Here is a 21,166-nt window from a genome sequence, read left to right on the forward strand (position 1 = left end):
TGCGCACATAAGCTGCAACTCTGACATAGGCATTAGCTATGCTGGGGACTGCTTATCTGCAGGGATATTTACAGCAAGCAGACAAAAATAAAGAAGTTTAGATACAAAATCCTGCACTTACTTTACACTGCTTAAGACAGTGACGTCTATGCTCAAAGGAAGGCTTTGTTCATCCCCTGTCTGAAGGGCATTGCCTAAAGGCACAGCGCTCCCTAATCACACAGTAGAATACTTCCCTTGAACCTCAGCCCATGAATTTTCAACCCTGGAGATCAGGCAGAGTGTTAATAAAACTGCTCTGCTGATAGGGCGAAATTTTCAGGAGCATCCATATCCCTGCCGGCTGTCGGCAGTCATAGAAGAGAAAAGTTGCAGAGATGGCCAACTAGAATGGAGGAATTGTTAGGGAAAATTAGACCGTCCCAGTCCAGCTTACAAAAGGAGACCAAAAGAGCTTGGCTTATTAGCCTGGCAAAATGAAGAGAATGAGATGGCTCCCTCATCCAGGGAGGGAAGCTAAAAGAGCTGTCTTAAGAACAAACATCATCACCGGTAGCTGCTGGTGGCTAGAAGATCATTTCTAGCCATCAAATGTGATAAGATGCCGTCTGCCTTCCAGTAGGAGCAATGAGACAAGAGACCTGAGTGCTTTTCAGGTGGATTTCTATTAATGATTTAATTTTTTTTTACAGATTTATGTGAAACAACATTAGTCTGCAATAACAAGTTTTGATTTTCCCTGGGTCTTGACTGCCTTCCTAAATCAGTTCCTTTGAAGATCTACTGAGCTGAAGGCTGTTGGTTTGTACAGAAGGAGCATGTCCTTCATCTAAACACGCTTTTGGGAGGACAGAAGATGGGCAGAGAGGTTGTCCCAGCCCTTCTCCTATGGCAAGGCATGGAAATAACTCACCCGACTTGTTATTATTAGTGTTATTTTGTCTCACTGTCCTACAATTGCGAGCTGTGCTCTTTCAAAAAAACCAGTCAACAAAGGGCAAACATGTACAGGCGAGAACTTTGAAAATTCTGTAAAGATTGGATTTATCTGTAGTAATTTTGGAAAGTGAGGCAAGTATTTTATTGCTCGTGACAGGGAATGAGTTCTCTGTTTGTTTCTCTGCTGTTACGTGTCAAATCCTCAGATATTACAGATGAGAGAAAATCTGAACAGTTTCTTTTTGCCATCTAAAACTGTGCTATGCTTAATGCTTTCTGGCCAACACCACTTGCTTTGTTGCTCTTTGGAGAATACACACGGAGGTCGGCGCTCCGTGGCGGTGCTCCCCTCCAATAACTGGAGCCACGTGTGGTCTGGACATCCAAACTGAGAGCTGCAAGCAGCCAGCTTAAGACCAGAACGGCCCATTTTAAGTGCCAAGTCTGGCCTCCAACACCGCCCAAGCCAAAATAACCCTCGTTCAGAAATTTCCTGCCTTGAGCCCACTGCTTGTCGCTGAAGGAGCGCCCGGCGGATTGGAAATCTCGGCTGTCAGTGCCGTGTTGGTGGGAACAAGGAGCAGGCAGGGGAAAGAGGCTCTCGCAGGGCTCTGCGAACGCTGACATGATTTTAATGAGCAAGTGCATTCCTCCGTGCGTGCACAGCTGGTAGCACAACAGCGGAGCAGGCCAAGATTCCTGCCCGGACCGATGCGTTTCCGGCAGGTTGAAGTCATGTCTGCCGTGGCGCTCGCCCCGCCGGCAGCCGCAGCACCCTTCGGCACCCAGGCGAGCGGGAGCCATCCCGAACCCCTCGCGTGGCAGCACCGGGGCTCTCCCGTGACAGGGGGTCCCTTGGCCATTGCAAATCGGCGTTCCTCCTTCGCGTGGCCTGGGAGCCATGGAGCTGCTGCGCCACCACAGCGCCTGCAGTTTGTGCGCATCGGAAGGGTGTGTTGTTTTTTTTTTTTTAATTAAAAGAAAATGTTTGAACACACAGACACAGCAACACCTTTCCCAGGTCCCTTCTCCCCTCCCTACAACCATGCAAAGAATGAGCGGACAGTAATGCATACAACAACAAAACAAGTTGTCTTCTTTTTTTTTTCAATCAACAAATAGTTCTTCCCTTCATTGAGTGCAGAGGCAGCCAGGTACCTCACCAAAAGACTGAGCTTTTGGGATCAGGCAGGATGAAATTGGTGAAGCAGTTATGAGATATAAAGACAGAGGAACCAGTCTGGAGGCTCAGCTCATCCCTATGGCACTATTACTACTCACTGAAGGCTAGGGAAACAGTGCAGGTGTTTTCCAGATATAAAAGCTGAGAAATAATGTAGCAGGGGAAGAAAAGGAAAAAATACGAGTTGGTTTGTTTTTCCCCCCCTATTGCCCCATATCCAGACAAAGCCAGAGACACTGATTTCGCATCTTGCAAAGACTGCGGCCATTTCCCTACAAGTTGCACCCTCCCTCCTTCCCCGTATCCCAGGGTATATCGTGCTGGAAAAGTGCCCCCGAAGAGCTGCTGTATGCAAGCACCATTTGCTCTCTGTCTCCTGCAGAGCGACATAATATCAGTACCTGGAACGACAGGCAGGTTTGGAGGAGGGAGAACTTTCCTGTTCCTTTCCAGGGCACCAGGGAAACAGTTTCCCACTCTTCTGCCATAATTATCCTTTGCCTCCCCATCCTCTTGCAAGTCAGCAAAGCAGTGCATGGAGGTCCCTGGTGCACGGAGGTCTCTGGAGCAGCTGGGTTGAGCCATGAGGCTGGTTTGGGTGCCCAAACATGCCAGGCAGCTCTGAGCTTTGCCTGCTTTGGTACCGCTTCCCATGCCCAAGCAACCCCAGGAGTTCCGTGCTAAGACCTGTTCCTATGTGTAGGGGCGGCTTAAAAAAAAATCTCAATCAAGTCTGCCCATCCATCTAAGCAAACACAGCATCTTGGGTTTGTTCTCAACTCCATGGTTCTTCATGGGGATTCAAGTTGGGATTTTTTTTGACTTACCTGCCTACAAGCAAAAGGGGAAGCCTGAGCTGAAGTGCAGGCTTGGTCTCACTGGTCCAGATTGGGACCAGGCTCAGAAGTTCCCAGTGACCGCTTGGGGCGCGTTGGCACAACCAAACCACCCCCAAAAAACCAGAAAGAGGTCTGAATGCAATGCTGTCCCCCCTCCATATTAGTGGTTTATGCAGCAAAAAGCAGAAAGGAAACAAAGCTCCCAAGGAGCAAACTTGCAGCAGATCCCACCAGAAGCCATGACTAAGTCAGCCCTTTGTAGGGCCACCTTTGGGTGCGAATGAAACCAAAGGTCTGGGGCGGGCAGAGGGATGGGAAGATGAACACGACCTTTCTCCACCTGCAGTAAAGGAAACGTCCAAAGGAAGCAGCTATACCCACAGCTGTACGAAAAACCCTGCCACCTAGTTATGAGGGGGAAAAAAAAAGAGGAATAAATCAAGAAAAATCTACTCTTTTGGCTTACTGCAAATTTTAGAAGAAACTAATTTTCCAAAATTGCATTTTTGCATCTCTGAGTGCCTAAATTGTTGACTTGGCTCAGATGGCACAGTATCTAGCTGAATTTGGGTATAAAGGACTTCTTTGGCACTGTTTTGCCCAGCAGTCACTCTGCAGCGGTGGAAATTACTACCAGACTGGAATCACAGTATTTTCCCTTGCATTTGCACAGGTGTGTGATTATTATAAAAGATGAAAAGCAGCTGACCTGGATCCCTAAAAACGTAGAGAGGCAACATCTTCCCCCATAAAGCAGAGAATTGCTCTCGCCAAGGAAACCTCAGTCTAGATAAGATTCCCCCCCCCCCCCCCCTTTTTTGCCTTCGGCGCATCTTCCCTTCCCGTTCAGCTCTCTTCTGAGCAGGAACTCCAGCTACCGGGGCTTTGGAAACGTCCCAAATCCGTAAAAATGCTGACCCTAAACAGATCCCAGCGGCTACTGGAAAACGCCGCCGCCCCGAGCAAAGGGCTGCGGAGGCAGGTGTCGAACCCGGCTGGACCGACCTCGCTGGGAGCAGCCAGGTGGCCGCAGCTCCCGCGGCGCCTTTGGGGCAGCGGGAGGTGCTGAGCACCCCCGCGCCGCTCCCTGCCTTGCGGGATCGAGCCCCAAGGCAGGAGCTTCAGCGACACCCCCCCCCCCCCCCCGGTTCCCTTATGAATATTGCCACCTGGCAAGGCTTTCTTCCCCCCCACCAGCAATGACTCCAGTAGCAAAAAATAAATAAAAGTGAAAGAAAAAGTCAGGCTTCATATTCTGGATGGATATTTATTTGCTTAACAGATTTTCTTTTTTTTTTTTCTTTTTTTTTCTTTTTTTGGTACAAAGCATCCAGGAAAGCTTTTACTTCTCTTTTTAAAAAATAAAAACTAGGTTTCTTTTAAAAAAAGACACATGAAAAGGAAAAAAAAAAAGTCAATTATTTGCGATCGCTCTGTTTTTATTCTGCCTTCCCCACCCCACCCGCTTCCCTCCCCCCTGCCCCTTTAATTTGGACCAATTTTCATTTTTTTCCATATATATTTAATAAAATAAATAAAGGATTTTCTTTGTCGTGTATTGCAGTGCCATTTTTTTTTTAAACAAAGGCTTCATGGCTCAACATTGCAAGGTAATAACAAACAAAAGGATTATACATTAAAATCCTCCCCCTCTCGAAACTCCCCCTAGCCCTCCCCTCAAAACCACGAAATAGAATACAATTCAAGTAGTCTTTTTTTTTTTATGTTTTAAATGTATGGATATATAAGACAAAGCAAGTACAGAACTGGTTAACAGAGTGTCCCCATTTTATTAGCAAGTGAGAGTATATCACAGGGAGATGTAATTGATTCCCCCCTTTTACGGTTCCTAGACAGATAATATATATTATTTTAAAACCGACCTATTTTACAGCCCGCTGCCCACCTCTCCGGGCTGCGCCTCGGGCGAGAGCTTCGCCTTCCCTCCCTCCGGCGCGGCGGCGGGGCCGGGGGCCGCCCCGGGGCGCCTTCGCCGCCCCCGGCCCCCGGTGCCACCTGCCGCGGCGCGGGGGCTCGGCGGCCGGGCGCGCGGGGCGAGAGAAGGGGCAGGAGCCGGCGGGTGGTGGCGCCGAGGGCCGCCCGGCGCAGCGGCGCAGCACGGCACGGCACAGCGCGGCGCAGCGCGCGAGCGAGCCGGCAGTGCCGGGGAGAAGCCGGGGAGGGAGACCGAGGAGGCCCCGGGAGCCAGCGTGGCGGGGTCCCCGCCGGAGCGGGGCCCGGAGGCGTGACGGGCGCACCTGCGTGACTTCGACATAGTTTGTCTTCAGAACAGTTCCCTTTTAGTCTAAATTTTTTTTTGTTTTGTTTTTCTTTTTTCTTAAAAAAAAGGATGCATATAGATGTATTTCTGTGTGTGCGTGCATCTGTGTACATGAGTGACAGCCAACTAGCTCATATGGTCATGACCAAGCTATATTTCAGAAGAGAAAAGAAACACATTTATCACACTTTTCCTAAAACGAAAAGCTAAAATTTCAAGTTCAGTATTCGCTATCTTGTCCTTCCCTCCCCACCCTCCCTTGCTATTTCTGGGTTTTTTCCCTTCCAACTTACTTTAGCACCATAACACATTTTAAACATTACAATCCCTCTTCAGATACTACACAAAATGTCCCATAAAAATAGTGCTTTTTTTGCCAAAAAAGTTATATAATATATTATATATATAAATCAACTAAATCCGTGGCAAATGTGCAATGCAGACGCCTCCTCCATTTAAAGTGAGCATCAGCTCACTTTTTCTTTTTTTCCCTTTCCTTTTTCTTCTCTCTCTCTCTCTTTCTCTCTCTCTCTCTCTCTCTCCTCTTTCTCTCTTTCTCACTTCATCGATGATTTTAAAAAGGTGCAAGTCGATTTGGAATCTTGTAATTAAGCACACACAAAAAATGCAGATGGGTCTCCTCGGAATTTCTTCTCAGTTACATTTTTTTTAAAGGTGCAAAAGAAAGTTATAAAAATAAGAAAAGTTATCCAAAAAAAAAAAAAGAGTGGGGGTGAGAATGAGGCAAAAAAATTTATATCCCTCAACATTTCTCCCCATTTTTTCACTTTATTGTCAAGAAAGACACGGAATGGACTCTTCTTCTTGAAAAAATGTTTGACTTCGTATCCTTTTTCCCTCTCGCTCTTTCTTTTGCCTTCTGCCGTCGGCACCCGGGATGTCATGCCGTGCCCGACAGGAGGAAAACACGAAAAGTTCAAGTGCCAGACTGTCCCTTTGGAGCACAGGCTGGGAAACACTGGGTACACGGGGGAAGAAAACAGGTCTGAGAAACGAAACGCCCCTCCCGCCCCCAAGAAGCAGCCCGGACGGACGATGCCACGGAGACGGCGCCGCTGGCCGAGGGCGCCGCGGTCCCGCCGTCGTCGCCGCGCCGGGCTGCCGCGCTCGGCCGGCCGCTGGGCGGCCGGGGCGCCGAGGGGCTCGGGGGCTAGAGCTCGCCAGTCCTCCCGCCCGCCCCCGGCGGACCGCAAACGGAGAAGCCGCTCGGCAGTTCACTTCTGGCGGCCCGGCGTGCCCGCGGGCGCTCGCGCCGCCGGGGGCCTCTGGCTGGGCACGGCGACGAGGGGGCGATGCGCCTTGGCTTCGTCGGAGGCTTGCAGCCCCTCCGCTTGCCACCGGTACCGGCGGGCCCGCAGGATGCCGGGCACCTCGCGCTGCAGCCGCTGCGAGCTCTTCTTCTGCCACACGTCGTACTTGGAGTACTTGGCGTGCGAGGGCTTCTGGAAGCTGTCCTGCAAGGGACGGGCGCGGGGGGAAAGGCAGCGTGAGGGTCGGGCGCCAGGGCCGCCTGCGCCCCCCGCTCCGCTCCGCTCCGCTCCGCTCCCGCCGCCGCCGCCGCCGCCGCCAGAGCCCCGTGGTTCCCGCGCGGCCCCCAGGGGAGCGCTTGTTCCTCCTCCTCCTTCCCTAGCCCGCACCACCTCTGGTGTCCCCAGCACGTGGGCTTTGTGCCGGGCGCTCAGCGCAGTGGCACAGGCTCACGGAAGGGCTGGGGGTGGAAGGGACCTCCGGGGATCAGCTAGTCCGACCCCCTGCTCCAGCAGTCTCCCAGCAGCTCTGTCCCTTGGAGGTCTCCTCACCGCGGCTTTGCGGCAGAAGAACAGGTCTCAGAGACGCGCATCCTCCTCTCCCCGCGGCCCTTTTATCCCCTCTTTCCTTCTCTTTCAGCAAGCCCCTTTGGAGAACCGCCGCCCCGCTTACCTTGTTGAGTGCCGGCAGCCCCACGAGGGACGTGGCGGAGAGGTCTCGTTCCGACTTGACGGACTTGGCGCAGTAGGTTTCCAGGAGAGCCAGGTCGCAGCTCCGAAAGCAGCACTCCTCCACGATGCCGCGGTTGATCCTCCTGTTATTTCGCCCCACTGGCCTACCTGCAACGGCAGAGGCCCGGCCGTTACACCCCCCGTCAAAAGGGACCCCGTTCTCCCCGCACCGGTCGTCCACGGCGGCGCGCTGCGGACACGGGCTCGCGAAGCGGCTTCGCTGCACGGTAGGACTTTCCCAGGCAGGTGCCATTAATGCCACCCCAGCTCCCAGTGCGGATGCAACCATGATTAAAGGTACTTTATATTACCCTAATCTATTCCGCCTCGTGTACCTCATCAGCGACACCAGTAAGAGCCACTTTTACAGCTTCAGCTAGCTGGGACAGTTGGAGCAAGCAAGCTGAAGCCGGGCGGGATGCAAATGCTATGGAGATGGCCAATGCTAGGGAGATGGCCAATGCTAGGGAGATGGCTACCAATGTCTCCGACGTTGATCCTGGCCAACGCCTTTTATCAGAAAGAAGCAGCACGGCTTTGCCGTTGCTGACCTTCTTTCATGTTGACGCTCAGGCAGGTGAAACGAAGCAACACAGATAAATTTTACCATATGGGACGGCTCTGAGACAGCTGCGGAAAGAATACAGTCTCTCAACAACACGCTCCCACACCCGCCAAAAATAGCTATTAAACTTAATCTTTTAATAAGGGTTCCTCTCCTGTTTCTCCCTGCAGAAGGATGCGAAAGCCAGCGGAGAAGTGGCCAGCGCAGCAACCATCAAGTGTCACTATTTAATCAAGCCAACGTGCTCTAGAAGAAAGGCTCAGATAATTTTTTTCCCCCCTTTCTCCTCTTTAAATAAAGGGATGGGCAAATTTGAATTCCTAATGCGAAACGACGACAAACCTTCCAATAACGTGGAATGGCCTGCAACTAAAGAATTTGCTTGGTGCTTTTCCGGTGACCTTGCGGGATGTGTTTGGTACGTCGCTTCTTAGCACCTACCCTCGAAGGATTGCGAGGCGACCTGGGACCCGGAGGGGGCGGCTTGAACCCGGGGCCGCTTTGAGCTCCGAACATGAAGCAAAGCGCGACTCGCCGTGCGCACGCTCTGGACGGAGCAGGCGCTCACGCATTCGGCTCGGGCAGCATTTTTGGGTGGCAAAGCACCGGGTGCTTTCAGCGCAGGGGTCCACCTGGCAGCGCTCGGTGGCCTCCCTCCAGTTCGCCCTCCCCTCCTGCCCAGCCAGCCGCAAAGGTCCGAAGGATGCTTCCCTCTCCGGAAAAGCCCAGCCAAGGGGGCAGTTTATGTTTCTTTCATTAAACTGCTTGTGGCCGGCAAGCAGGCTGGACCCGGCCCTCTGTACTGAAGGACGCTGCGGGAGACCTGTGTTTGCAACCCGCTGTGGGTTTCCGGGGGGCCCGAGGTGGATCAAGGAGGGATCCAACGCAAAAAGGCCGCTGCCCTCCGGCCCAAGGCGCAAGCGAAGCCTGCTGCCCGCTGGCCAAACGCTCCCACTGCCGTGCCGCCCGCGGGTTTCCTCCGCGTCCCAGTGCGCCGGCTGCCCGCGCACGGGCAGAGGTAGGGTTTGGAAGGAAAAACGGAGAAAGTCCAAAGCAGCCCCCTCCTCCCGCCGAGCAGCAGCTTTCCAAAGCGCCGACGCGCACGATCCGGGGAGAAGCCGAGGTTTCGAAAGGCTCGATGCCTCCTCTCCAGAACAGAAGTCCCCCTTGCCAGCTTCGCCGCCGGCTCCCTCGCTGTCGCCCAGCGCCGCAGATTTCCCATTACATAATTGTCCGTGCGGATCCCGCCAAATGCCAAGACGCTCTCCCGTGGGAGAGTTACTTGGGGAAAAACAGAGACACACAGCAAGCAGGGGCCGAGGCCCCCGCAGCTACCTTGGGATAACCACCGAAAGGCCGGGAAATTTCTAGCTGGCAGCAGTGTCGCCGCTGACCCGGACGGGGAAAAGGGTTTGCTGCAGCACGCGGGGTGCGCAGGGACTAAAGGTTGGGATCCCGGCTCTCGCCCGCGTGCGGCACCTCGCTTTAACGTGGCCGACGAGCGCGGAGAGGGTTTTGCTTTTCCATGCCCTGCTCAGAGCCGAGCGCTGTCCAGAAGCCGCCTTCGGCCAAGCGGGGATGCGCCGGTCCGCAGCCACCAGCCCTCGCGTTACCGCAAGGACGGAGCAGTAAATAGCTGCTATTTAGCTAATTATCGCGCTCTCTCCAGGAAACCCACTTCCCGTCCCGCTCCACGAGCCATTCGCCGAACGCCTCCTCCCGCTTTCCTCCCCAAGAAGCACACACGGCGCATCCCCTGGGTCGGGAATTGCCGGGAAAAGGAGGGCTGGAGCCCCGGGGAGCGGTGCCGCGAGGGGAGCGGGCCGCCCTCGGCCGGTCCCCCTTGCTCGGGGGCAGCCGAAAGCGCCCGGCCGAGTGGAAGGGGCCTTTGGGCGTAAGCGGCCCCCGGCCAACAAGGGCCCCTTTGTGCACGCTGCTGCCGCTGTCCCCGTGCCCCCGGGCCGGCCCTGCCCGCCCGGCTCCGCGCCTGCCCCCCTGCTTCTTCCTAGTATTATCCGGAGGGACGGCGGCGCGCAGGAATGTGCCCCGTCAGCACAAGCAGCGGCACAGGGCTGAATGCTTATCAGCTGTTGGGAAGGAGGAAACGGGAGCCGTTGTTTGCGGAGGAGAAGGCGGACGCCGCTCCTCCTCCTCCTCCTCCCAGCCCCATCCTCGCCCTCCGGCTCCTCGGCCCCTTTCCACCCGCGCTGCGGTTTGCCCCCGCGGCGGCAGGGAGCCGGCGGGGCCAAGCCATCGAGGGAAAGGGGGAAGAGCACGCCGCGGCTCTGTTTACAGCTGACGTCGCCGGCACGTCCCCTGCTCCGGCCCCGCTCCGCCGCCGCCATCAGGCTCCGCAGCAGCGGGACGGGCCTGGTGCACCCTGCCCCGCGGGAAGCTCGGCCCCGAGAAGCCGCCGGGCGACGAGCTGCCGCTTTTTTCCCCTCTCGTGAGCTCCTCGCCACATCCCTCGGCAGAAGAAGGCATCGATGCCGAAGGGGACGTGCGGAGAGGTGCCCAATAAAGCCGGTGATGCTGGAAACCCCAAGCTGGGAGCCACCTTCAACATCCTCAGCCCCGGGCGTTTGCAGATTGCAGCTCTTCCAAAGACACCTGCAGCTGTGACTCGTGCCCCAGGCGAGCGGACAGACAGATGGACATCCCAGCTGTCACCAGCGCACCCTCCTCCGTCTACACTACCTATTTCCCCCTTGCCTTGGGGGCGAAACAGCGTCTAGGAGGGCTGTTGGCATCCCACATCCGCTTTGCACTGATGCGAACAGCACACCAGCTCAGAGCAACGCGGAGAGGCCTCAGCTAAGCGGGAGAAGAGCCCAGAAACAGGATTTCGGCAGCAGTCACGTTCCCACGAGAGACAGCACCGTGCTCGCAGAAACACCTTAGGCCAGGACACCAGCTTTTGCAAGTTCTCCCTTCGCAAGGACGTACAGCAGTAGCTAGGTATTTAAGTCACCTCGGCAGCAGAAAACCGACAGCGAGCTTCCTCCCGATTTTCATTTTTTCCAAGATCACCAGTCGGCTGCTGGAAACAAGCCTTCTCCAGCAAGCAGGGCTCACCCGCGCTTGTGGGACGAGGCTGCAGCAGCAGCCTACTTCCCCCGTGCGCTGCTTTTCCAAAAGCAGGTTGCTCATCAGGTAGCAGCTCTCCCGCAGGCTGCAGGGTGAGGAGCGCTCATGACAAATCTGGGCCCGGTCTTAAGACGTAAATTAACGAGCAGGGAAGCCTTGGGCTTTCCAGCAGGGCACAGGTAGGCACATGCAAGTGTCTCGGTGCCAACACATGTCCCCACGATCCACCAGAGAGCTACAAACTTGCCCTGTAGACCTTATGATGTGGCCCTAGGGGCAGGGTGCTGAGATCCAGGTAGCCAAGAGGTTTAAAAATTAAGACTAAGACCAACTTTGACCAACCAATAAAGGGAAAAAAGAGAGGGGCTTGGGATGTCCGCACCCTTCGCCAAGCAGAGCGTGCGCCCAAGCATCTGTTCAGCCTTGCACAGCCCGATGCTGAAGGGGTTAAAGCAGGGGTTTGGGGTGGCTTTGCTTCAGCCCCCGGGGCACCTGCACTCCGCAGAAAGACTGCAAAAGGGGAAGGGGGACCCGAGAGGAAATTAAAAAAAAAAAAAAAAAGATGAATCCCCCTGCAAACACCAGATTGGCCACTTGGCACGAAACTCCCCGCCGGCCTGCAGACGTGTTTTTATTTTGGCCTGGGAGGCAGGGTTATTTGAGGTGAGAGGAGGTCAGTCTGTCCGTAAAACAAAAGCCCCGTTGCCTGTCATCCCCCGAGAGGGGAGGAGGGGAGGGAAACGAAGGGCAGAGGGACAGGCACTCCTCTATATATAGGCAGGAGGAAGAGGTGCGAGACCCAGGCAGGGGCCGGCGGCTGCAGCCGGGGAAGCAGCCCCGCGGCGCTCACGCAGCCCTGCCGCCGCCGGCAGCACCACCGCGCTCCCGGCACGCCAGACCTCGCACGCCGGCGGCCCGCACCCGCCGAGCATCCCCGCCTGACACCGGCACCCAGGGCCTTTTCCCAGCTTGGCAGCAAACCCTCCCCTCCGAGGGCAGGCGGGGAGGGAGAGCGGCTCCAGACATCGGTGTTTCAGGAAAAAACCACCACATCTCGCCCCGTTCCTCGAAAGTGACTTTCCAAGTTAATTAATTTTCGCAAGGTCAGAGCAGAGGCGCGACTGCCAAATGCACAGCGGCACGCGCAGCTCCTACCTGCATCCCTCTCCCCGCCGCCTGGCCCTGCCTCTTTCCCGCGGTTTTCCGTAGTGCAGTCAGTCGCCAGCGGGGAGCAAGACGCAGAAAGAAGGGCAGGAGCAGCGCCCCACGCCGAAACACCAGGGCAGGGCACCACGCTGAAGGCACCTCTGGCCCAAAGCCCGGCGAGCTGCAACAGGTCCATATGCAGGCAGCCTTTAAGAGGATTTGGAGAGGTGCCTAGGAGCTACAGACACAACCAGGGCTGCCCCGACGGGGGAGAGCTGAGCTCCCCTGCCCAGGTGCTCCCGAAGCTGCTCCGAGGGGCCGTTCCCGGGAGCAGCACCTGGGATGACTGTGGATACAGCACCTACGCAGCGCCGTCTAAAATATAGCAGCACTTCCCAGCAATACTTGACTTTTCCAAGCATCACCTGCAGGGTCCGGCTTCCCCATCTCACTCCCTAGAAAGTCCCCAAACCACGCAAAGCGGGTCCACATCACCCCGCGCGCGTAGCTTCTCTCCTTCCTCTCCTCACCTACCCCTGTGCATGGATGCAAACGGACACCAGGACGCGCCGGAGGAGAAAATCAGCCCCTCTCGGCCCCGAGCTGCTCTTTGCACCCAGTGCACCGCGCCAAAGGGGCTGCGCTGAGAACGGCACGCTCGGCGCACCGATGCAGTCGGCTCGACGCGGCCCCGCGCCGGCTACTCACTGAAGTAGAAGCCCCGGTCCCCGCAGACGAACTGCAGCGTGTCGACGAGCTCGCCGCCGCAGAGGGTCTCGGCGGTGCCGTAGGCGGCGGCGGCGTCCAGCGCGGAGGCCAGGAAGGCCAGCAGCAGCAGCAGCAGCCGCCTCGCGGCGCACATCCTCGGCACCTGGGGGCAAAGCCAGAGCGTTAGACGCGGGCACGGGCCCCCCTCGCCTCCCCCTCTGCCGGGCGGCTCCGGGGCGCCGGCAACGCGTCCCCCGGCGTTCTCCCTCCCCAGGGTTTCGGATGCTGCAGACAATGATTTTTGCAGGCAAGGTTCAGCCCCGCTGGTCAGCTGCCCGTCCGCCAGGCTCGAGCCGGACAAGGTTTGCATTGAAGCAGCTTTCCATTGGAAAATCCCGCTTCAGCCCTGTTGTGAAAGGCTTCTATTCCCCCTGCCCTTTAAACAGCATCTTTTTTTTTCCCCTTTTAATGGGAAATCATTTAAGTGGTTATCAGGAGGTGGGGTTTTTTCACTTTTGAATCGGTTTGATGAAAAGTTTTCAAGCATGTTTCCCCAAAGCGGGAAGAAACGACGTTTCAGGCCGTTCCGGAGGAAAGCCCGGTTCTGCCCGGCAGGGGCAGCCCCTGCCCCCGGCGGTGGCGGGACCTGCCCAGCTCCGGCGCAGGGAACCCCGGGAGCCGAGCCTTCGCCACCGGGAGAGACATCCCTCAGGGCAGACGGGTCCCAGGGGAAACACCCCCCAGGGGGGCACTGGCCAATGCGGAGGATTAAAAAGACCCCCGCACTATCATCTGCTGAACAGCACCAAGATTTCCCCTGACTCCTCTCCAGCAAACAGCTTCCCCTCCGCACCTGTGGAGCGAAGGTGCCGTTGCCGCACGGGCGCAGGGTAAATGCACGTGCGGTTCGAGGCGTTACAACACCTCCCCGATGAGCATCACAGAAACCCCCTAAACACAGGAATAACGGCGGCGGGCAGCCAGCTCGGCCCCAGCAGCTTGCGTGGCGCACCGCTAAGTCTCAGCTGAGGCATTTCCCCCCCGACCACGTTAAGGCTCGGCCCAGACACGGCGCTTCGCATCCAGCTTTCGTCACCGCAGCCAGCATCCGAGCGGCTCGAGCTCGAGGACGACGCTGGCGAGCGGCTACGCCCCCGGCCCGCGGGACGCTGCGGCGCTGCGCCTCCGGCTCGGAGGTGGAGCTGCCGCCCCAGAGAGATTAAATGACTCGCCCAAGGTCACCGGGGAAGTCTGCGGCGGAGCCGCGAAATCAGTTCAGCTCCCCCGGGGGGCCAGCAATAAAGCCACCCTCACTGCCGCCTTTCGGCAGCACGCAGCCCGAGCCGCCGCCGGAAAAGACGCCGCGCTCGCGAGCGCTCGGTAGCTCTTCGGGGAGCTCAGCCTGCGCCGGCAGCGCCGGGGCCCCGAGACGCCCCAGGAGCCCGGGCAGGAGACGCAGCAGCCCTGGAGGCCACCACGCAAACCGGCACGCGGGGCCTCTGCAGCGGCACCGCTCCCCCGGCCGCAGCGGGGGCTTTGCGCTGCGCTGCGCCGCGGAGCACCAGGGGTGCCGCGCGCGGGCTGCGGTTTCGCCGCGCCGCAGCGGTCTGCCCCCAGCCGTCCGCAATCCTGCCTCTTTTTTGCTGTGAAACGGCCCGTGGGGACTCACCAGCCCTCCCTGGCATTACCTGCGCTGCCGCCGTCCTGCCCCTCGCGTGGCAACATCAGCGACGCGCTCTCCAAGTGTCAAGCCAGCAATTATCCCTCTCCCTTCGCCTTTTTCCCCCTTCTTCTATTTTTTTCTTTTTAAGTGTGGCTTCTGGCTGCCGGCGTCCCCAAGGCGCAGGCAGCGCCCGCGGCTCGTCGCGAGGGCGGCAGCTGCGCGGCCGCGGCGCGAGCGGCCGACGCGGGGCTCCGGGACACCTGAATAATCCCCCGTTCCCAATTAACCTCCGGCTGGCTCCGAGCGGCGCGCTTAACGAGCAGCCTGATTGCCGGCGGCCCGCAGCCCGGGCCGGTCCCCCGGGAGGGGACTGCCGGGCCGCGCGGGCGAGCGGTCCCCCTGGGAGGACGCGCGGCAGGAGAGCCGGATTGTGCCAGCGGGGCGATATCTGATGCTGGGGGAGACCTGATACGTGCCCGTGCGGTGGAAAAAAACTTCCGCTCCTCGGAAAACACCGGGTGCCAAAAAGCACCCGGCGGCCCTTTCCCCATGCAGGCACAAACTCGGCCGCAGCCTCCTCCTGGGGGACGCGCGGCTGCCGCGAGGACGGAGGTGGCGCGGAGGACGCCGCAAACCCAGCCGCCTGCTCGGTCGGACGCGGATTCGCTCCCTCCTCTGGAGGAGACCGGTCCCTTGAAGACCGGCCGCGGGGAGCGGCGGCGAAAGAGATGCCCGGCGCTGAACGAACTCGGAGGCGAACTGCAGGATGAATTTCTCAGCTGCAGGGAAGAGCCACCCTCCCGCGCGAGGCTGCGACGGGGTTTTTCAATGGTTTGCTGCTGCACGATCAGCTGGATCGGCGATTTCTGTCCAGCTGCTGAGGAGTCGGGGGCCAAGAGGCCGCGATGTGCTACAAGGCCCCGCTGCCAAATCTCCGAGGACTGCTCAGGCATCCCTTGCAGCCAGGCCTGCGCCGAGCCAACCAAACCACTGTGCCTCTCTTGGGCAACATCTCCCGAAAAACGGATACTAAACCTCCTGTCTGACCTAATTCCTCCTTCAGTCTGGCCTTCATTACAACTTAATACGAACAGAACAACGTAGGAGGGAATTGACAGATGGCCCAGTCTGCAAAATTTGGATTTGGACGGCCCAGGCCAACTCTTGCTCTTTGCGGCGCAGCGCAGAGTTTTAACGGCAGCAAGGCAAGGAGTTGTCAGCCCGAACCAAGCAGGAAAGAAAAAACAAGCTTTCGGTGCCCCATCCCAAGCGGGGAGGGTGAGGTTTCAGCACTTCAGCGTCTACCTGCGATTACCCCTGACCGGGCCAGACACGAATTTACCCCGGCGAGTCAGTACCACGAGAGATGCTCCGCACGTGCTGGACCCACGGCCACGAGGGCAATACGAGCCAAGGTCTGCCCGCTCAACAGGGGCACGGCAGGACACCCCGGGGTCCTGGGCATGAACCAGAGCCGCAGCGCGATCCACAGCATGGACGGCCCTAAGGAAGGAGGGAGCTGGCCTGGTTTGGGGCATGGCACCCCCCACGCGACAGGATGCTGCGGTACGGCGCAGCAAGGGATGGAGGCAGGGATGCTGCCAGCCAGCCCAGCGAGAAAACCCCAAATATCCCAGTATCACGGGGTGCGCCCATCTCTCACGTGCCATGAGGCTGGACCTTGGACAGAGGTAACGGGGCTCCAACACCAGCATCACGGGGGGCCCATGTCACTGGCAGGGTCTCGCAAGACTTTTGACTATTGAGCTGCCAGGCAAGTAAGACTGACCCAGGACTAGGGGGGGTTGTTTTGTTTTTTTTCCCGTTTGGCTTTAATCATGCAATCATGAGACTTGAAAAAAAAATAAAAATCTCCTGGTTCTTGGCACCTGGCTCACGTGACATTTATATGGCTGAGGTTGGCAATGCTGCTTCTATTTTTAGCCCTTACTTTTTTGTCTTCCCCATTCGTCCCCAGCGGACCGCTCAGCCCTGTCCTGGGGATCACCTTTCCCCCCGGGAGAAGGGCGCCCTCGCGCCTCCGCGCCGCGGCTCCCTCCGGCCCCGGGCGGGCCGGCGGTCAGGGCAGGCCGGGAGCGCGCCCTGCGCCCTGCGCCTCGGCTCTGCAGCGAGGGCTACCGGAGCTGTGGAAAAATCAAGCTCGAAAAGGTGAATGGGGTATTCAGTACCATTTACTCACCCCACTGGGGAGCAAGAGCGTATTGCACAAATTTTGGTATGCAGCCCAGAAACATTTGATTTATGGCAGAAAAAAAAGGAAATGCAATCTTGCTTAACTCTTCTAAAGACAGCTGGCAAGACCCAGGGAAGGGATTTAAGTCCATTTTAGTAGCCTCACTTAACTCCTTTCTTTATTGTTCCTCTCTCCTTTCTGCATTCACGTCCAAAATCTGGAGTATATCAGGAAAAGTTAACAGCAAGTTAAGCTGTTAAATCAGAAATTGTGGTGACTGGAGTTTACTGGCAAGTGATATTCCCACAACACGTTGAACTTACTTTATGTCTTGGCAGAGCAGATTTAACCCTTTCAGAGCCAGCTTATAACCACCAGGCATATTTCTTCCCCGATCCCCCCAACCTTTCCTGACCCCTCATTTCAAGTGCCCAGTGAAGCCAGTGCCGCTTTGCCCCGTTAGACGCAGAAGCCCTCAAAAGCACAGACAAACCCAGGAAGGATCGGAGAGGTCAGTCCCAGGACACGAGCAGGGAGAGGGTGGGCCACTTACAGCGCTAGTATGCAATGCTGGAAACGCACCAACGTCTCGGTCCCTCTAAAAATAAGACCTCACCTGCTGTGTTTGCTTTATTTAAGAAAGAAAAGAAAGGCAGAAATCCCTCTCTCTAGTGCTCCGCTATTCCAGCGGGGCTTGATCCAAAGCCTACTGGAGTCAACGGGCAGACAGGCACTGACACCTCCGGGCTGCCGGCTCACACCGGCAGCTCTGCGGCCGGGCTGCAAAAAGGATCACCTGTCAGGAAAAAAGCGCCGGGACACACACACACACACACACACACACACACACACACACATTTTGGCTCTCCAATTTCATTCAGCGGTGGGAGGGGACCTGCAGTGTCAAATCTTTTATCCCTTAATGAATTTTCACAGGAGCAGGGATAGCCCCTTTGAAAGGCTGAGTGAACTTGTGTGGGTGTCGACACCGCGGAGCAAGATTTACTGCTCTGACCCATTCACCCCCACCAAAATTGTCAAGTTGGGTCCAAAACAGTTCAGTGAAGCTCAAATCAGAAGTGTCAGTCAGTTTTATTTCTCCAGATGTCCTCAGCACAAAGTCACCCTTACAAAACCCACGACCCAGACTCCTCAACTCCACTCTAAATCAAGCCAAAAGGAGAAGAAAAAAAAAACCCCAACACGCTGAACCCTGTTCAGTAGAAGAAAAAAACCACACACACGTGCGTGCACACACACACACGCAACCTGACAACAAATAAAAACAAAGAAAACCAGGCCCTGGCCTCCCAAGCACATCCTGGCATTTGGAAGAAAACTACAGACTTTGTATAGGAAGTCGCAACCTAAGGGTTGAAAGCAGCGGTTCTCCCAAGGTGTCTGTTTAAAACCGCCCACACAAGCCTTATTTTTACACTTGATTGCTCCACGTCGCCTCAGCGAGCCCTAGCATATCAGAAACCCTGTTAATGTACCACTGGCTCAAGGCAAGGCAGCCACATCTGCTGGTACAGTTATGTTAAATCTGAGTTTCCTCATGTGCCCCAATTCCCTACTGCTCAACAGAGTGCTAAAACCCTTCCAAGTTGCTCTCTTAAAACAATTACTGTAGGGAAAAGCAATTGGGAAGGAAGGAAAAAAAAAATCGCACAAAGTCGAAGGCTCCATGCCAACCATTAACTCTCACTCCATTTTGGCTTCGCTTTCTTGTTTTTCCTCTCTGAATTTTTATCCCTCCGAGACCGCGCGTGCTGCAGTGTTTTTCAAAACCGAGCTGCAAACCTCTCGGCCCCTGCGGCGAGAGAGCTGCCCGTCCCTCGCACGCAGCGCGCAGTTCCCGGCCGCTCCGCGCTTCCAGAGCAGCCACGCGGGACCTCGCGCAGCCCACGGGCCGCCCCACGCGGGACCTCCGCCGGGCGGCGGCGAGGCAGCGCCGCGGGGCGCGCAGGCAGGCAGGCAGGCAGGCAGGCAGGCGGCCGCGCTGCTCCGCGCCGCTCCGCGCCGCCCCGCGCGGGTAGCGCGGCCCAAGCCCGGCTCTCGGGGTCCCTCTAGTGCCCCGCGTGGGGAGGGCGGCGCGGCGCGGCGCGGCGCAGCCCCCGGCGGCGGGGCAGCCCGCCCGCATCGCCCCGCGGCCCCCGGGCGCGCTGCGCGTTGCGCGGGGCGCGTTGCGCGGGGCGCGCTGCGCGCTGCTTACCTTGGCGCTGCCACCGCTGCTCTCAACTTGGTGCGCCGGGCCGGGCAGGGAGGCGGGCTGCCGGCAGCGCTCATCCGTGCGAGCCGCGGCGCTTGACATGCTGCTCTCCTGTCCTGTCCTGTCCTGCCCTGCGAGCGGGCGCGGCGCGGCGCGGCTCGGCGCGGCTCGGCTCGGCTCGGCTCGCCTTCCCCGCGCTCCGGCTCGCTCTCCTCGCCCGGCCTGGCTGCGGTGTCAAGTCCCTGCTTGATTTTGTCTCGAGGATGTTATTTTGTTACGATTAGGTATTTTGTTATGCTGGAGAGCGAGCGAGCCGGCGAGCCAGCGAGCGCTTTCTTTCTTTTTTTGTTTTTCCTTTTTTTCTTTTTTTCCCTTTTTTTCCTTTTTTTTTTTTTTTTTTTTTTTTTTTTTTGCCTTTCTCTCCTCCTGCTGTGGCTGCCCCTTGGGTGGCTCTCACTGTTGTGTTTGTGGACTGCGTCCCCCTGGCCGGGGCTGGAGGGGCCGGCTCCCTAGCTGCACGCTGCTCCCGGCTGGCTGCCCCACGAGCGAGGAGACAGGCAAAGCGCTCCGGCTGCCCCCCTTTTATACCCCCCCAATGGGCATGCTCTGACTTCCCCAGCGAGCACCAGCCCGGCCACGCAGCCAATAATGTTGCAGAGCTATCTAACCCCCTCTCTCTTCCCTCCCTCCTTCCCTCCCTCCTTCTCCCTCGTAACCCTCCGGAGTCCAGCTCGGGGAGGGAAGAGGGGAAAAAAAGTTTCCGCCGCACGCTTTCCTCGCCGGCTGCGCTCGGGAGGGGGCTTGGCCCGCCCGCCGCGGGGGCCAGGGCTGCTGCCGCCCCGCTGCCCCCGCCGCGCCGGCACCCCGCGGCCGCCCCGCTGCCCCCGGCCCCGGCCCCGGCTCCGGCCCCGGCCCGGGCGGGTGGCGGCGGGACGCGCCGCTGCCGCCGCCGCTGCCGCCGCCGCTGCCTCCGCGCAGGTGTCTGCGCCGCCCGCCCTCCCCGCGCCCGCTGCCCCGGGCCCCGCGCAGCGGCCGCGGCTCCCCGCCCCCGGGCCGCCCCCGCCGCGGCCGGCCCCGCTCGCCGCTCCGCGGGCGCGGAGCCCCGGCGCTGCCCGCGCCCCCGGCCGCGCAGCGCGGCTCGCCCTGCCCTGCCCTGCCCTGCCCGGCGGGCACACGCGCGGAGCCGCACGGAGGGGCGAGGATGCAGCAGCCCGGGCTGCGATGTGCCCTAAAGCAAGCTCTTTTTGTTGTTTTTGTTTTGCGCGGTTGCGTTTCTTTTATTTCGAGGATGGGGGGACTTGGTGCCTCTCCAAGCAGTCGGGACTGCCGCAGACATGCCCAAGAAAATGTGAGGAAAGAGCAGGACCGGTCCTTTCCAAGAAAGCTTTGGGCATCCTTCCCTCCTAAGCATCCTTCTGTCCTCTGGGTTGTTCCTTGGACTCTGCTTCTCTTGTCTGTGTCGCTGCGTATCACCTCCACCAGACGACCTAGTGCCAGGGCAGTGGTGTATCGTGTCCATCAGACAACCTAGTGCCAGGGCAGGGGTCTTCAAAACGCCGGCACACCTGGGAGAGAGACGTGGTGCTGAGAAAGCGCCTCTGTGCACACCAAACCTTCTAACACAGGCAGCTAACCTCGGCGCCTGCATCTATATTTAAGCATTTAAATAGGTGGCCTGGCTGTCGAAGAGGCTGAGTGCTCTAGAAGTCCTGCTGGTGTGTATTGGGGCTCTAAAGAGAGGCATCTCAATGGATACCTACCTTTGGCTTTAGGAGCTTCCCCTTAGACACCCAGGAGCTAGAAAACCCTGGTCGTGGGTCCTTCCTCTGCCCAGTGCAAACCGTTCAGCAAGACGTGTCTCCTTAACAAAGAGCAGCCACCTCTCCCCTTTTCGAGCAAGAGCTCATCAAAGGAAAAGACCCAACCTAGGCAAGGGGGTGAAGCAGGGCTGTAAGCTACTGTTAATAGCTGAAGGAGTGGAGCTCCCTTCCCTTCCCCCAGCTCACCACAAGGACCTCCTGAGAGTAGACAAAAGAAAGCTTGGAGGGTTAATCTCCCTGAGAAAAACAAGTGATTTTCCAGTAAACAACTGCAATAGCAAACAATGGGGGTGAAAAATAGCGATCATAAAAAAGTCTGCGCCGAGGAAGAGGCGACCCAATAAGAGAGGTGTCCCTCTGGCTAGGGGAAAAACAAGGCAGCATTTTGGCGAAGCTGCAGCAGCAGCAGCAGCAGCAGCAGCAAAATAAACCCCACAAGTTGCCACTGGATCTACTTGTGTTTGTGCCTTTTGATCTTTTAATTGCTTCTTAGTTATCCTTCAGTGCAAATAAATAGTGCATTGTGTCA

At 57.6% G+C, this 21,166-nt stretch overlaps 1 protein-coding gene across 1 annotated transcript; it reads right to left on the minus strand.

Moving 5' to 3' along the window:
* Positions 1-5,479: 5,479 nt before the first annotated feature.
* IGF2 (insulin like growth factor 2) lies at positions 5,480-19,205 on the minus strand. The gene is made up of 4 exons (XM_067295505.1): positions 18,821-19,205; positions 12,749-12,911; positions 7,184-7,350; positions 5,480-6,717 (listed from the first exon to the last, which is right to left on the minus strand). The coding sequence occupies exons 1-4, from the start codon at positions 18,917-18,919 to the stop codon at positions 6,478-6,480; spliced, it is 669 nt and encodes a 222-aa protein (XP_067151606.1). The 5' UTR covers positions 18,920-19,205; the 3' UTR covers positions 5,480-6,477.
* Positions 19,206-21,166: the final 1,961 nt, after the last annotated feature.

This window comes from Apteryx mantelli, chromosome 4, assembly GCF_036417845.1.
Source record: "Apteryx mantelli isolate bAptMan1 chromosome 4, bAptMan1.hap1, whole genome shotgun sequence".
NCBI lineage: Eukaryota > Metazoa > Chordata > Aves > Apterygiformes > Apterygidae > Apteryx > Apteryx mantelli.

What these genes read in the sequence shown, in the direction of transcription:
- IGF2 (XM_067295505.1), bottom strand. Translation starts at nt 18,919, where the DNA reads ATGTCAAGCGCCGCGGCTCGCACGGATGAGCGCTGCCGGCAGCCCGCC. An exon ending in GCAGCGGTGGCAGCGCCAAG is followed by an intron (nt 12,912 to 18,820) that starts GTAAGCAGCGCG and finishes CTTTGCCCCCAG; the next exon opens with GTGCCGAGGATGTGCGCCGC. An exon ending in GGACCGGGGCTTCTACTTCA is followed by an intron (nt 7,351 to 12,748) that starts GTGAGTAGCCGG and finishes CTGCCGTTGCAG; the next exon opens with GTAGGCCAGTGGGGCGAAAT.